The following is a 17,151-nucleotide window of genomic DNA, read 5'->3' as shown; positions in this document are numbered from 1 at the left end:
CTCTATGGGAGGGATGTCCAAGGATTTAACCAACACTCAGGTCTTGTTCCAGAAATCAGGAAGACAACATCCAGACCTTTCCACTGTTACCCAACTATCTCCTGCTCAGCCAGGGAACAACAGCCAGGCTCTGGATGTGCCCAAGAAGGAACAAAGCTTCCGAATACTGTATTTCATATAGTTTGCAAAGAGGGAATGGAGTTCATTGCCCACAAAGCCCTTTCTTAAAATTCATTCCTTAACAGGAATACAACCAGCCCAAACAATACAGAGCGACCTGTTTCTCAAAGGCCCCTCTGGCTCTCCTGAAGTGGGAGTTGTTGGTGAGCACAGAGCCCCAGGCAGGTGCCAGCACAGCAGGGCTGCCCATAAACCCTGCACACACTAAAGTCCTGCCTGCCCAGCAGCAGAGGCAGATGCAGACATAGCTCTGACCTGAGAGCCTCTGAGCCATCTGAGAAAGATCCATCCTAGAGAGGAACCACTGAGTCAAAAATCAGCATTTCTGCCCACATCTCCCAAACACATGGTTTTGAAACCAAATAAACTATCATAGGTCACACACCAGGTTTCAAATAAAGCCCTACAAAAGCAGGGCAATCCCTGAGAATATACTTTGTCCCCTACTGCCCCAGTCTCATTATTACCTGGAATTCAACTTAATTTAAGAACTCACACTCAGCCTGCAACCCAGTTACAGCAGGATCTGCTTCTTCCTGTTGCAGTGCCCAAGGCACTTCCAACACAACCCCACTGCTGCCTGCCCAAACCATCCAGCCTCCCTCCAGGTGCTGGGGGCATATATTTATACTATCAGGAGGAATCACATACCTTGGGTCAGCTGAGCTTGTTTCCCAGCCTTTTTCTTTTCAATTTCCCTCCCTCAGTCAGAGTGCTAAAGTGGCACAGGAGAACTAAATTCAATTAACAGGATTAATAGCAATTAAGCCCCTATTGGAGTCAGGGTTGTGCGCTTTAGTCCTGGAAAGAAACTACATGTCACTGCAGCAAGATAAGCAGCAGGTGATGCCAGAAGCTTTTTATTTACAAGGAGAGAAATTGGTTGTCTTTCTGCAAGTTGTCTCCTCCTCCTCCTCCCCCCCTCCTCTGATCAGAATTCGGCCCAGATGGAGCCAATTCTCTTCCAGCCTGCTCCTGCCTCAGCCCTGCTCTTTGCACATGGGAGAGCTCAGCTTCCTCTGAACACCAGTTAGAGGGTCTGAATAAACCATCTCGAGGCTGCTCTCTTTTTCTATGCCTGTATAAAAAAAACAACCCCATCTCACAGCTTGTGTGGGAAAGAGCAGAGCACTTGGATGTGAGGCTGAAGATCCCTTTAGTTTGCCTTATCTGTGAGATTTGCTCCTGACAGCCTGACCCTGCTGTGCACAGAGGCTCTGCCAAAAGTACCAGTCGCAGCTACTGGCACATTGGGATGTTCCCACTCCCAGGCAGAGTCCTGACCTTTCCCACAGTGGGGTCCATCCTTGAAGGCAGGAAGGAACTGTCACTCTGGCAATTCATTCTCCAGTCTCACTCCTTTATCACAGCACCTCACAGTAGCTATTTTAGCTACAGAGCAGCTCTCTGGCTTCCTGTGTAGTTCCTTAGTGTTCTTCCTAATTGAGGGCTTTTAGCATTAACAGCATTTAACAGCTGTTCTTCTTCCGGCAGGGGGGTGAAGGGGAGGCACCAAATCTTTTATTTAAATTTCTTCTGTAAGAAGTGGAAACGTGACCCACATCCTAAGCAGATGTCCCTCAAGTGACAAGCCTTCATCACTCTGCAAAGGGTTCCTTTCAGCCACTGATCCCGTGACCTGCTGAATTCATTAGTCCATACACCATCCCCAAGCAGGAACCAGGGATCTCTGGCTGAATATTTCCTCCAGAGCCAGGCAAGAGGCTCTACATGGTTTGGTGGGAGCTGGAGTCTCCCAGCTCCAACGCTGGGCCATTGGTGTCCTCTCCCTGCTGTGCCACTTGTGAGTGAAATACTGGATAAAATGGGATGGGTTTGCCGGGGGTTCCTGTCTGTGGAGGGGCAGAGCAGCAGCAGCTGGGGCTGTGGGGTCTTCCCAAGAGGTGAGTGCTGTGTGCAGGAGCCACCAAGCAAAATGGAAAATGGGTTAGGAGGGTAGTGTAGGACACACTGAGGTTGGCGTTTGCAATTCCTCTCCAGACAGGGTGGGATCTGCACAGCAAAAAGCTGCCTGAGAAGAAGAGAGCTTGGATTCACTTTTGTCTAGGCCTTGAGTGTTTTGAAGTCCGGAGAGAGGCAAGAAGCAACAAGCTCCAGCAGTGCCCTCAGGAAATTGCAAGAGAGTCACCACTCAAAAGCATTCAAAGATCACAAACCAGACCCAGATGATCATGAATCACAGCTCAGAAACCGCACATGGTTCTTAAGCCTCTTCAAAATAATGGCATTTACCAACAGGCTCCTTTGGAGTGGTTCACATTTTCCAGCTTTCATCTGAACCAAAGAGAGAGAATGGGCTAAAGCAGAAGCAGAGCTCCTCGTGCAGTCCCAGTGCCCAGGAATTGGGGTGATAATGGGGATGTTGTGACACCTGGCACAAGCTTACACATGTTGGCGGTGCTGGGGCTGTAAGAAGGGCTGTGTGGGAGACCCTGGTGCCAGTGAGGGTGGGCAAAGGGTGACCCCTTGGCACTCTGAGCCCACGTGGGCTCAGGATACCCGTCCAGGGCACTGCGATGTGGCAATGCCAGCTGTGAGGGGATCTCTAAACTGGTTCCAGCTCTCTCCAGGGCTCATCTGACTGGGGGTGCAGATGAGGCCAGCCCACACTCACCTTTGGAAGTCTGAAGGACGGCAAACAACAATTTTGTTTGAAAATACTTCCCGTGCTTTTCATCAAGGAACACACACAGGTGATGTTAAGTGCTCTAACGTGGTAAAACACCACAGGCTCCTTGGGTCCACGTGCATGGGCAATCCTGAGGCTCCAGAAAGAGCAAGACCTACATCCAATAATGTACATGCAGTAAAGCTCTTCCATGTCATCAATGTTTTAACCCTCCCATTTAAATATTAATTTAATGGAAGAGCATAAAAGCAATATCCCTGAAAGCCCAGGGTCATCTAGTCCATTGCCCTGTTCTCTGTTCTCTGGGAAGAACCCAGAGACCTCCTCAGTTTGCTGCTGGCTCTCTCAGTCTTATAACATTAGTTCTAGTAATAATAATACATCATCATAAATGTAAAGCTGGTCATCATGATAATTATTTATGACTTATGCTTCTGGCCGAGACTGAATGTTTCTGTAGAGGTTTTAATTATCATTTACGCATCTTTGTTCCACGTCCATAAAAATCCCAGGGCTCTGTGTGGCTGAAAGCTGAATTTATAGGATCCTGGAAATGGCAGAGCTTGGATTCAGTGAGAAAGGCTGCTCCTAATCACCAAAATGCCAGACCCAGTGAAAGGACATGAATGTCAGCAGGGCACAAAGTGCAAAAATGAGGCCACAGGTGACAGTCCCAACAGATGGAACTGTAGTTCCTGGATTTAAAGGGACTTGGTCAGCTGTATCTGTGCCTGATCCGTGTCTGCACCTTGATGGAGATGACTGGGGAAAGATGAGTCTGAGTCTGAGGCCCCAGCTGGTCAGTACAGTGAGGGTGACAGCATAGATGCATATTTGGGCTCAGGGACAAGGACACTTCGTGCCTCCTCCCTCCCATACTCTGCAGGGAACTGCACCTCGTGCTGCCCAGCCCCTTGCCAGGAGTGTCTGATCACCCTCCATGTAATCCTGGTGGATGCTCAGGGACAGCAGGACCCCTGGCCACCAGCAGCTCTGTGATTCAGCCTGAGCAGAGGAACAGCAAAGCACAAAGCTCAGGGACATCTCAGCTAAACAGGCAGATGCAGGACAGCGTGATCAGCATCATCAGCTGCCTCCAGCACTCCTGTCACCATCTGCTCCTGGCAAACAACTCAGCACTGGAGAGCAGCTGCCCCAAGTCCAGGCACTGCAAGGCTGCCTTGAGCTTGGGAGCAGACTAGATTTCTTCTTCCAAAATACACAGAGTGAAAAATACAAGATGCAGCATCTCTGGGTGTTTCCTACAGAAACTGCAGCATAACATGAGAACCTCAGCTGTTTTTTAACTGGAAAACCAAGTTTCTTGGTAAGTGGGGCTTGAAACTGTGAGCCAGGGGCTTCCAGAAGCTCAGAAAATGGGAAGGAATGAAGGAAAGAGGATCTTGGCAGGGATGAATAAGGATAAGAAGGAAAAGCATACTGCAGGCAGCAGCCATGGGCTTTGGCAGCCACTTCCTCATGTAGAAGGAAAAAAACCAATTTAAAAGCTGCTTGGGGAAAAGGAGGTTCAGCAGTAGATTTTTTTCATCTTCGTTAACAGAGCAAAAGGACTGCTCCTCATATCCCTGATGGGCTGAAGACAGTGCCTTCATTGCAAAGCACCTCGCTTTCACTACCAGGCTGAAAACGTATGAGGCATCAGAAATAATGTCACATTTATTAGGGAAGCAATTCAAGTGCAAAACTCACCGAGGGACACAGGGAGCTGACTACACGCAGAAATCAAAGGAAACCCTTGATCGAAAAGAAATGTTTAGCCACTATGTTCAAAGGCTCTCTAAATCAAAGACAAAATCCTTCTTTAATCAAGGCCATTGACCGTAGCTGAAAGCACACGGAGCCGCCAACATCGCCTTTCATGGCAGTACTGCTGGTGCCAAAGCTCCTATAACCCAGGATCCTTCCCCCAAATCCTGTGTCTGTGTCTTGGGAGCAGCTCTCAGCACTTAAAACAAAGCACAGTTTTGTAGGGACAATAAACCTCAGCCATCAGCCATCCAAAGCACCACAGTGTCCTTATTTTAGCAGCCTGAAAATCCAGCCTCTGTCTTCGAGCCTGAAGGAGTCATTAGGAAAAGGTGCAAGAGTTAATTGGGCCGTATCTAATCTCAGCCCAACCCAAGGATCAATACCTGTTCACTAAAGTTTATCAGCAGTGTTTGGCCATCATTTATCAGCTTTGGGGAGATTGCATTCAGAAAGGTGTGCAGCCTGCTGACGCACAGATGGGGTCACAGGGTATTGATTTTCCGAACCGGAGAGCAGATACCAACGATTAACAAGCACACATTTGTTGTGGCTAAAACAACCATGAGATACTGGCAGGGTAAGAGCTCGCCAAGAATGAAATACACATCTATGAATGAACTTCTGAAATAACATGGATCTCACAGTGCCTCGTAGCAGTGAAGCTTTGAGGAAAAGCCATCTCTGGAAACAGGCTTAGTGTTTCCAAGCTCTGCTGTCTTTTTTCTCCCCTTTATAGTATCTTCAGGACCAGAGTCCAGCAGTAGAAACATCATCCCCAGCTCTAGCCTATGTCCGCTACTTTTTTCTATTTCCTCCCAAAATCTCTTTTCTGTCAGACTGTGAAAAAGTGCAGTTCCCATTTTAAAATCATTCCATAGCTAACAGGAAGAAGAAATATTGTCAGATATTAAAGCCTTATTTCATAGTTTACTTTCCTTTACTTCCTTTCCTCACCTTTCTAATTTTTTAATAGCCATTTTCCCCATAGAACTGAGCAGGCTGAGAGCCCTCTGTTGGAAAAGCCTCACCTCCTCTAATTGTCTAATTAGTGAGAGGGACCAAAGAGTTTCAGCATCCTCTAGCCATATATTTTGTTGAAATCAGAAGTATAATACTGTTTTTCTGAGTTCTGAGCAAGTCATGTATTAATAGCCACTAGCACTGCCAATGAACTCACAGGAGAGGCTAGAAATACTGAATCTTTCTGGGGTTGGGATGAAAATCATTTGCACTATATTTCTTTTTGCACTGGCTTACAAAGTGATGGAAAGTAATATATCAAGGGTTGGACTTGATGATCTCAGAGGTCCTTTCCAACCTGGCTGATTCTATGATTCTATGATTATAAAAACTTGACAAAAACTTTGACAAAATATTTTCAAGAAATTAGGAAAAAAATGTGAAAATACTGTGTGTTTCAGACCTCCACTAAAAAAAGCTCCTAGTCCTGGGGACCTCAGGTTAGCCAAGGACCACAAAGGGACTGTTGTTTCTCTGCCAGTTTCTGAAAACTTCTGTGGAAAATATCAATTCATTCAGTCGTGTATTGAACCTCTGCAGGGATAAGGACTCAGCAGCCTTTTTGGTCCAGCAGCAGAGTTTTTCCTCCCTCATTGTGAATATTTTTTTCCTACTGTCCAGTTGGGATAACCCTTCCTACCCTGTCTGTGCTGTCTCCCCTCCTTTTGCTATTTAGGTCTGGGAGGGCTCTGGCTCTGTCTTCTCCCGGTGTTTTGGTCAATCCTTCACCAGCTCTTCAGCCAGGCCAATGCATCCAGAGTTCACCCAGATTTCACCCAACTTTCTAAAGAGCCAGGTTTCAGATATAATCACTTCAAACTCACCTGGGGGAAAGAGGATGTAAAAGCAGCAGTCACAGAATCACAGAATTGTTTGGGTTGGAAGGGACCTTAAAAATCATCTTGTTCCACCCTCCTGCCATGGGCAGAGATACCTTCCACTTGACCAGATTGCTCAAAACCCCTTTCAACCGGGCCCCAGGGATGGGATGTCCACATCTTCTCTGGTCAGTGGGCAGTAGCTGCAGGAAGACAGGAACTTTTGTCCAAACAGACCAGGCAATAGAGATCCAGGATCCTTATCAAGAGAGGTTCATACCAGAGCTCTTTTTTTTAAGTTACCTCACACATACTTCAAAGCAAGGTCCAGCCCTGGACAAGGGACATGTGGTTCTTGGGAGCAGGGACAGAGCTGGCCTGAGCTGTGCAGAAGGTGAGATTAGACCAGATCATCCTCTCTGAGTCTGTGACCCCGAAAGGACCATATGGTCCTTTCAGGGAATATACCATATGCTTCCCATCTTGTTAAGCCCCACGAAAGAGGGAGTGGGCAGGGGGTGCTGCTTCTAGCTGGAGAAGGGGGGAGTGCCTTGCTGGAGGAGATTGAAGTCTGTGTTTACCCAATTGTTGGCCACAGTGCTTAATCACTCTGCCCTGGATCTCTGGCAGTCACAGGGGCAGTCGGATGTGGAGGCGGGAGACAGATAGGATTTAATAAAGAAGCAATTTTATGAAGGAATACTTTGCTTTTGGCATGTTCTGTAGGAGTGGGAAAAATGATAGTTTTTCTCCAGTAATGACAGTGAAAGCAAAAAAAGCAGAGCTCCGGTTTCCTGGAGGACCGACCCCATGTGCTCCCATTGCCTCCACATCCCATGGAGATCCCACATGGGAGCCAAGGAGAGGGGCATGAGCAATTAGGGGAGAGCCTTGCCAGGAGCCAGAACCCCCCTGCAGTGTACCTGACCCAGGGTCACTCCTGGGCAGCCAGTGGCAGCAGCTGTCCCACCTGCAAGGGACAGAGCCCCGAGGTCACTGCTGTGACCAGAGCTGACCACAGCCCAGGCTATTCCCACCAGCCACATGTCATCGCCCAGTAGGCCATAGCAGAGGAGGGAAAGGTTTCTATGGAATGAGCCCATGGGGTTCAGTGTCACTGCAGTGGTGGGAGAGTGGAGGCAAACAGGCCAGGAGCTGGGCTGGGAACTTACCCCACACCAGGGAGCTGTGTGATTCCACCCCAGCCAATTTCAGCCAGTAATCCTTACAAACACAAGACCTGTCCCCAGCACGTTCATCCTCCTTGGGAAGCATTTGATTGGCATCCAGGCATGGTCTCTTCTGAACAATCCAACAAGCAGTGATTTATGTGATGTCTTTGTCTTTAGACACTGCTGGCAGCAATATCCATTCTCAGGCAAAGCTGCCAATGCCTGCAGATATCCAAAGGTCTCTATCATGGACATGCTGCCCTTGCTGAAGGATAACAAACAGAAGCTTTAGTAAAAGTAAAAATGATAATTTGCTAATTTTATCCTGTAGCTATGCTCAGCCCCCTTCCCAGAAACCAGAGGTCCCAAAGGCAAGATTTCCAGAACAGGAGAGAAAACAAATTTATATACTATCCTGGGCTCCAAAGATTCTCCTACAGCTGGAGAAAATACCGGATGCCTTCCCAGCAGCTACTCACAGAATTCCTTTGTCAGTGTTCAATATCTTCCATGTACCCAGAGCAACAGAATAGCTTTCTCAGCATTAATGGGAAAGAATCCAAGACAAAAATCACTACGGACCAAATTATGGTTGAAGTTTGTTTTTTTTCTGCAGGAAAAATCAGTGTTTGAGCAGTATCCCCTGGATACAGGAGCAGCTGATCACTGCACACTGCTAGCTCTCACTCTGTAAGGTAAAAGCGCTTGGGCTGTCTCCCACACCTGAATGGATCCAGCTGCACCATCTCCTTTCCTCCAGGTGACTTGCAGATCTCCCAGTGGGCTCCTACATGCACAGTAGACCCCCTCCCCTCCATGGATGCACTGCTGTGTGGGGCTTGCTTTTCTGCACTTCTTGCACTGACTGCTTTCAAAACCGTCTTGGATACCATGGACAAAGCCCTGAGTTTACCTGGAAGCTTCAGGCCTGGCAAACCCAGCAGGTAACAGAGCTTTAGGGATTTTTAGTGTTTAAATCCAACACAAGCAGCTCTTTGGACCCAAGAGAGCTTTGGGAACTGTTTTTTATGACACCTCTGGGTTTCACCTTTGCATCCACCTTTCTCCAAACTTTACTCATCCTACCCATTGCAAGGCAGTAGCAAAGTCTCCACCCACCTTGCTGACATCCTGAGCACTGAGGATCCTCTGGTGCCTGCCCTTCATGTATCATCTGGGTCTTGTTTGTGATCTTTGGATGCTTTTGACTAGTGACTCTGTTGCAATTTCCTGGGGGCACTGGTGGCTTTTCTCTGTATATTAAGTCTTCACAACAAACAAATTCCAGCCCTGGTACAACAAGTGATCCTCCTGCCTGTCATGGATGGACCATTGCAGGGAAACAGGTAGTTTCTCAAACTTTTCATTCCCCTGCAATGCAATTTTTTATTCCTTTGCAGCACTTTACTATTGACAAAAATGTAACTTGAAAGCACTCAGATTTGGCCAAAGGGTGATGTAGGCATTCATCCTGCAGAAGGAGAATCACCTCTTTCAGCTGGTCCACCTGGAGGCAGACCTGACAGTTCAACTGGCCTCCTTACCCGTCACCCCTTCCTCACGTTCCTTGTGTAGCATCAATTCCCTCTCCAATTGCCTTCCGCAAGCCAAGAGAAGACACCACTAGCAACTGCAGATATCTTCTGTCCCACACCATGTGGCCATCACCCAACAAGGTGACCACGGGGAAACCATCCCATCCCAGCACCTCCTTTGGGGTCTGTCTGTCCTCGCCATTTCCCCACAACAGCCACCGCACCCAGCAAGTCACACAGCACGCCTGGCAGAGCCGCCTGACTCATTTTTCTCTACTCCTCCAGCTGATGTGTTTGGAGGAACATGCTGCTCTGACAAGGTGACACATCCTGAGAAAGCCCACACTGCCGAGGACGGTACCGGGAGCACCCAGCGCAGTAGCAGTTCGCAGCTCTTTTTCATTCCTCCCCAGTCAAATGAGCCCCAAGCATTTCTGTTTGATTTTCCTGAAGGGTATAGAATAGGTGTCAATCAGGAGAGAGGAGCCCTGAAATCCCACGTTTTTGAAGGCTTCTCATAAACACGCAGCTGTCAGCAGAGACGCTTGGAAAGGAAGGGCAATTGCTAATGGAGAAACTGCATTAAAAACCAAGTGTGCCTGCTGTTCAGCTGCAGCAGCGTTAGCAGCCTGTGCTGGATCCTTCTTTTGGCACAGGCAACTGCCCTTGACTCTGTTGGTTTGGCTCAATTCGTTGTGGAATAATTAAGTGCAGTCCATTGTATTGCATAATCTGGAGTTTCTTCAACCTGCTTCAGTAGCAAAGTACTTAATCTCATCCAGCTCTGGGATCGGTTAGGAACATGAAATTCAGTCAGTGCAAAGCTATCAGAAGCCTAAGCAGTAAGAGGATGAAGAGAGAAGTGGCCAGGAGGCAGGGGGAGGTCAGCAGCCTGCCTCTGCTTTGATGCCTCTGAGTTGTGGAGGAAGGAGAAAACTACACTGTTACACACTTGAACAAATGTCCCAGGAGCCAACACAGTTCCCACTTGCAGAGCAGTTCTCATAAACGCTGAGGATTTACCCATCAAACTCAAGTTTGGAAAAGTGCCTGGATGTTTCCAAGGAATCTGAGGAAAGAGATTTCTGTTTCTGGACAATCCAAAGTATCACATTTCCTGGCTACAGCAAGGATCTAAACTGAAAAATGTGCAAATGTGTTTTACCAGGAGTGGGCACATCCCAAACAAGAGTAATCAGAGAAATTCTTTTCAGTACTGCTCTGTATACACATGTTACAGATTGAGGAGGAAAATCTTTCCCCCGGTTGCCCTGCTGTGCAACCATCAATGCCCTTGTGAAGTCCCCTTCCAGCTTTGGGAATTGAGCCCAAAACACCTATTGGCACCTGTTGGGTCTACTCACACTGCAGATCTGACAAGTAACAGGGAACAGTGCTGGATCGAGAGTAATCTCTTTCAGCTATAAAAAATGACTATCCCTCCCTCCCTTGCTCCTCAGAGGGTGATAACACCACATGAACCATTGTCCCAGGCCCTCTAAAGGACTGTTACCTGCACTCAGAGGTCTGCGAACACCCAGCCCACCTACTGAGAGCTGCTGGGAGGGTCATACCCCAAACCAGCTTTACTCACTAAGTTAAAATAACAGATGCAATTGGGAGCAGTTCTTTCTGCCTCATGTTACAGGTCAGAGGGAAATCCAGCTGACAGAGAGGAATCTCCCTCACCACTGAAGCAAAATCATGAGAGATGTTCATGGCAGGGGAAAGCATCCTCCACAGCTGTGTTCAGATTGGGACATCCCTTGGACAGTGGAGCAGCTGCCAGTGGAGCTGAGATTCCCCTCTCACAAACAGCTCCTTGAATTGCTCTTGGCATTGACTTTTCCCGTTCAGCTAATTAAAAATCTGTCTTTGAGTCATAAGCCCCCATTAGTAATAATTTGCTTTGCACTTCTCCAGTGATTTATGGCTGAGATATCAAAGTGCTTTAGAAACATTAATTAATCCTTCTAATACCCAAGGGACTGATCCACTCTCTGCAATGCACCACTGGTGGTGTAACTGTAGGAAATCCCCAGGGTTTACTCCAAACTATGGGCAGGGAGAGGGGAAAGGAGCAGCATCCGACCCAATGGCTCATTTCAGCTGCTGCCTGCAATCAGAGATGTGCAGTCAAAATAGCAGCACTGAATGTGCAGCCTCAAGCGAGCCCCAGGCACAGCCAGGCTCCCTGCTCTCCAGCAGCAGTTCTTGCTGCTGTCCCTGTCTGCCCAGGGAGGGAAGGGGAGCTGCAACACCCCAGCTCTGCTCTGTGGAACACACCAGGAAAGGCATGTGTGGATCAAAACTTTCTTCACTCACAAGTGGTTTCACCAAACATCTTCAACCTGAAGTGGCAGTGACAGGGCCATTAATCAAAGCCACACTACTCCTACTAACACATGTATTTCCCTTGCTGTCCTTCCTGTTTCTCCAATCTGCTGCTTGTACAAAGCCGCTTTATCACAGCTTGCGGTGCAGACCTAAGGCTGTGTCCCACACTTGGAATGGGGCTCCAGTCCTTGCTGGTGATAAGGATTGTTAACTCCATTGGCTTCGGAGAGCCTTTCATCTTTGTGCACACCAATGAGCCAGTTGCCACCTGGTGTTGTCCCAGTACTTTGAATGTTGTCACCAAAAGACTGTGGGGTGGAGCTGGCTGTTTGGTGTGGTGCCAGAGACTGGGAAAGATATAAAGGTCCCAGCAGACTGCCAGAGACAGGACCTCTGACAGACTGAGGAGTGTCCCAGTTTCTCTCTGCTGTGCGCAGTGAAACATCACCTTGACCATGAAGGCAACTGGCATTTTCCTGCTCCTCTCCCTGGCACTCTGTTGCTACCAAGGTGAGTGCAACATTTTGCTTAGGAGCCATTTCCCCTCCTTGCTAAAGCTCCCAGGTCTGTCATATGGGAAGGTGAGTCTGGGAACAGGCCAGCTGGTGCTGGGACCTTGCTGTGGCTCTGGGTAGGGAATGCTGCAATGACCAACGTGCATTAAACCAGTGGCCTGTTAGCAAGCCTAAAACAAAGGCTTGGAAAGGGTGCCTGGCACCTGCTCCCAAAAATGAGCAGACCTGCTGAGCTGATGCTCTTCCTTCAAGGCTACGATTCAGCCTGGAGCTTCTGATTTCTAGGACAGTGTGATCCTTTTAGACTGAATAGGTGCTATTCTGGTTTTAAAAAAGCAAATCCAAGAAGACAGGAAATGAATCTATGCAAGGGAAAATGCAGCTCTCGGTACCTAATCCAATGTTTAAGCCAACTGTGTTTTCAAAATCCCATATGGTGCAGAGGGATGCAAACATGAGCTGTTGCTGCTCCTCAGGTCCTGCTCACCGGGGAGTTCTGTGTTTGTGGGTTCATTCAGAACAGGAGGGTGCTTCAAAGCAAGTCCTCCACCATCCTGTTTACTGCACGGCAGTTGCCGCTGCAGAGCTGTCTGAGCACAAAATCTGGACTCATTTCAGATGAACTGAGCACGTAGTGAGCTACAGCTCCTGGGTCTGGATCAGTGCTAGTCCAAAGTAAAAACCCTGAAACATTAAATAGAGATATAATCTGGATCCTCCATATAGCTGACTTCTGGATCTGTAAGAAACCCAAGATCTTCTCAGTTCTGACTTTTGCTGAACAAATCTGGGTTGTTTTTCAAAATACACTCACCACATGTTCCACCCATGTGATCCCAGTTGTCAGCTCAGGGCTGGAGAAGCCAGCTGAAGTCACGGCTTGCTCCCACCAGCTTTGGTGTGAGACCTCAGGGTCCAATCATTTCTCCTTCTAGTAGAGACCTTCAGCAACTTGTCTTTTGCTTTGCTTCTCTGTGGTACAAACCTACTGACAGTAGAAAAATCACCCTGGATTTACTCCAGCACTGGTCCAGCATCAGCAGGAGTTTCTCATTTACTCATGAATGTGTGATAAGAGGTAAGAAAAGCCCCCTTTGCTCCTGACAGCTGGCAGGCGAAGTCACTAGAAGTGTATCTTGCCTTGGCAGGGCCTTGCACCATCATGGTGTTTCTGCCAGGGGAAAAAGGCATATGCATCAAGGAGGGACCCAGATGAAAAATGTGGGAGATCCAAGGGGAGAAATTGTTTTCTGGGACAAAGGTGTTTGAGTGAAGACATACAGTCCTCAGGCTAAAGCATCTTTATTCGGTTCTCCTTGAAACCTGCCCAAGTTATGGATGCTAAGACATCTTCTCTCTCTCTCTCCCCCCCCTCTTTCTCCCCACTCTTTCTCTAGGAATTGCTGAGGCGAATCGAGCTGCTGGCAGAGGAAGAGAGGTGAGGGCTCCTGTTTTTTGGTAGCACAAGCGAGACAGCACTAACCCATACAACTGGGGAGCCACAATTACTTAATTCAATGAAGTATAGTGGGTTGACAGCCCAAAGACGCCGGTGCCTGGGAATCTCATTCCACCTGCTGTGCCTCAGCAAAATCCCAGTGATGGTATTGGTTTTCCACTGTATTCCTTTTCCCCCTCCCCCTGCCCACAGTGGAGGAAAATTTATTAAAGAGCTGAATACTGCTGTCACCTGCCAAGAAGACAGCTCCCCTTACTCTCTGACTTTCAAGTGTGAGAACAGGTATTGTTGTGGCATGAAAATAAAAACTGGGAAGAACATGGTCAGGCACTGCCCATGGAGCACTTATTTACTCTATACTGTTACTCTTTAGGGTGTGCAGCAGTGCCAGGAGTGGAGTTCAGCTGGCCAAAGGACATGGTGGCAAAACGTCCCAGTGTTTCTGAGAGCTCATAGCAGAGCTCTGAGCAAGCTGGGATGGGTTATCAAGATAGAAAAAATATGCACCTCACTGTGAAAGCAGAGCTCCTTCGGTAAATCAGAAACATGATTAACATTTTCAGCATTTCCCTTTTGTGCCTCCAGCCATCCTGTGACAATTTCAACCTAAGCAGAGGTTGTTCAAGGAACTTTGAACCCATCTGTGGCACGGATGACGTCCTGTACAGCAACGAGTGTCTGCTGTGCCTTCATAACCGGTAAGCATCTGAACCTGCTGCAAGGCTAAATATCACACAGATGAGGGCTACTACGTATGTCTGGGATTTCCTAGAAAGAAAGCTGTTTGCATGCAGCTGGGTGGAGCGTGGGCAGTGAGCCCAGCACATCTGGCACAAATCTGGCCTCCTGCACAGATGCTGCACCCACTGCTCTGAGCATGTGGACTCTGGCTGAGAAATAGGTCCATTGTGTGCAGCTCAGCACATGAACTGCCCACAGGCAGGGGCTACACGGCCAAAATCTCCCCCTACCTGCAGCTGCCAAACTGCAGCGATAGCCCAGACTGTGCTGGCGGGCATCCAGGATCTCAGACAAATGGCAAATTCCTCAAAGTCTGCCCAGATCTAGCATGCAGGCAGAAAAATATTTTTCCAGATGACCTCAGATGTGTGGTGGCTGAGGAAAAACTATGTTTTTTCACCTCAGCAATTTATAGCTGAGCTCTGCTTTTTGTCTTCTCTACATATGCAAGGATAAAATTTGCTCTGGGTATTTTTAAGAATGAGCTTTATATTTAATCTGTGCTGGTGCCAGATTGCACTGTTTTAGCAGAAGGCCAGGCCCAAATGCTAGCAATGTCTCTGGCAAGACTTGATTCACTTCATCTGGCTTGGGCCCTAGGTAATTTAAAGTATATTTATACATTGGAAGCACTCTGTGTCAGACAAGTGAAGGAATTACTTCCAACTCAATGCTATTAGGTGGTTTGAAAATCTCTGTTGGGAAGATTGAGTTTTATCTGGAGCCAGATGCCCCAGTCTGCAGGGTTAAGGGAGCTTCACCCTTGACTTCACCTGGTGTAGGTAGGGATTTTTGGTGATCAGGCTCACAAGCCCATCTGCCACCAGCAGAGACATCTCTAACAGAAGCTCAAATTCCATCTTTTATGTTCCTGAATGTGGAGCCAAATTCTGCTTTAAGGAGCATTGCCTCCCAGCTAAGTCTGCAGTGACAAGGAACAGAGTCCAAATCACTAGAAAAAAGAGCCTGGATAAGAATTGTTGGTCTGGTTGTCCCCTCTTTGCTTCATTAACCCAGGCTGCTGCCCTATATTCCATTCCTAGCCTGCTCAATTGCTGGTTTACCTTTTAAGGCTGAAGATGATGCAGTCAGGCAGAGAGATGCTGAGTGGGATCTCCTGAGCAAAGGCAGCACGGTTAATGACCCGGCACGGCCTGGCAGGGCAGTAATGACCATGCTGGAAGGCAGCAGCCCAGCACCAGCTGTCGCCTGCCTTGTGCAACAGATGGGGGTGGGAGGTTCATCAGACACAACATCATTAGGGCATTGGCCATGAACCAGGAGCCAGTTAAAGTGAATGAGAAAGGCTCCAAAGTCAGCAATGCTGGGAGCAAAGTGGCGTCGAGGATGCTTCATCTCCCCGGTGCAGAGAACAGCTTCAGAGAGTTGGGAGACTTCAGTGGTCACAAGAAGGAAAGTTTGGGGTACAAAAAAGAAAGAGATTGAGCTGGTGGTATCTCCAGAGCCAGCCAGGAGTCAGAGAGGAGAAGGGTTGGATGAGAAGCTGGGGCTAGTACCCACCTTGTGTTGACAAGCACTGTGTCCCTGGACCTCTTCAAATTCCCCTTTGTGCTCTGAGCAGCTGCAGCTGGAAATGTGCTGCTCCTGCGGGTCAGAGGCCCAAGCCTGGCAGCTCCTCTCTACTGTTCTCAAGCAAAGAAATTCTGAGGTTAGGAACAACAGCTGTTTGGTCTCCTGGCCACAGTGATCTGGGCCAGGTACCAGGACTCTGAAGCTGCCTGGTGCCAAATGTCTTCGGGGAGAGATAAACGGAGTGTCCTCATCTATAGAGCTTTGGTTCATGGGGAAAAGTCAGGTAGCCGAGAGGCAGGATAAAGTGTCATTTGCAGTTTTGTGTGTGCAACTGGTCTGACAAGAGCTGGAAGCCTGCAAGGACTCTGGGAATAACTGTGGAGAGCATCTGGTGGGTCCCTGCAGCAGCAGTGTCTCACTTGTCGCCTTTGGTCATTTCACTGTGACCAGCATACAAAATGTGTTTTGCAAAATGCAAATCGTTTTACCAGCATTTCTCTATGCACCTGAGAAATGGCCCTGTCTTTACAAAGAGGAGAATGACATGATTCCATGTGAAAATGGAACAATTCAGAGTAATCAGGTCTACTACTGGGGGAAAAAAAGATTTATTTCTTTTAAGGTGCCCTTTTAATATTTTCCTCACTTTTGCTGCAGAAAAAAATCAGGAAGGGAGACTGGGAGCAGGCCAAACCCCAAAAAAGACACGGTGGCAGGCATTTGTCTGTAAAAACCTACAAAACAAATTCATAACCTTTATTGTTTGCAGCCAGACAGGCATTAGAGGTGTCTTAGTGCTGTCCTGCAGCACAGAGGTGAACTATTCTGCCAGGAGGTGTCAGGAAGCACTCTTGAACTTATTGGAATTAATTAACACATGTCCATGGTAACCCTGAACTCCCTGTCAAGAATATGTGGCCTTGCTTGCTGTGAATAACACTTAGATGATGATTTAAGCAGTATTTTCTTTTCTTTCTGCCTTTGTCCTCTGAGCCAGGCTCTTCTGTGTCTCAGGGACCCAAAGGCACCCTCCAGCATGTTTAACTGTCTCTTCCAGGCAAAGGGGCGCAAGTGTGCGCATAAAGCACAGAGGAATGTGCCAAAACCCCAACGCACGCTCCACTGACTAAGAGGGACAACCTTTCTGGAGAAGAGAGCACAAAGCTGTTCCTCACCTGCAGAATCTCCTAATAAAGTAGAAGCATTACCATGTCGTGCTTTGGGATTTCTTATGCACACAGCAGACCCCTTTCCCTGACACTTATAGTACCTTCCTGAAAAATATGGCTTGTGCTGGTTATGTCCACAAAGAGCTGTGAGCAAATCAAATTACCGACAGAGCTGCAGAGACAAGGCGGGGACATGCCCAAGGAGAGAGCTAGGCTTGACAAGGAGGCTCTTTTTTGCATCAAGAATTTTGT

The 17,151-nt window shown here is 48.0% G+C and overlaps 1 protein-coding gene across 1 annotated transcript; it reads left to right on the top strand.

Annotated features, from left to right (window-relative positions):
* Window positions 1-11,831: 11,831 nt before the first annotated feature.
* On the top strand, window positions 11,832-16,937 carry LOC127473981 (pancreatic secretory trypsin inhibitor-like). The gene is made up of 4 exons (XM_051794267.1): window positions 11,832-11,992; window positions 13,395-13,435; window positions 14,042-14,154; window positions 16,788-16,937. The coding sequence occupies exons 1-4, from the start codon at window positions 11,938-11,940 to the stop codon at window positions 16,858-16,860; spliced, it is 282 nt and encodes a 93-aa protein (XP_051650227.1). The 5' UTR covers window positions 11,832-11,937; the 3' UTR covers window positions 16,861-16,937.
* The last annotated feature ends 214 nt before the right edge of the window (window positions 16,938-17,151 follow it).

Source organism: Manacus candei, unplaced genomic scaffold, assembly GCF_025592945.1.
Source record: "Manacus candei isolate 608988 ecotype Guabito, Panama unplaced genomic scaffold, ASM2559294v1 h1tg000037l, whole genome shotgun sequence".
Taxonomy (NCBI): Eukaryota; Metazoa; Chordata; class Aves; order Passeriformes; family Pipridae; genus Manacus; species Manacus candei.
Note: the sequence above shows the minus strand (reverse complement) of the source record. Positions and strands in the feature narration are given on the sequence as shown.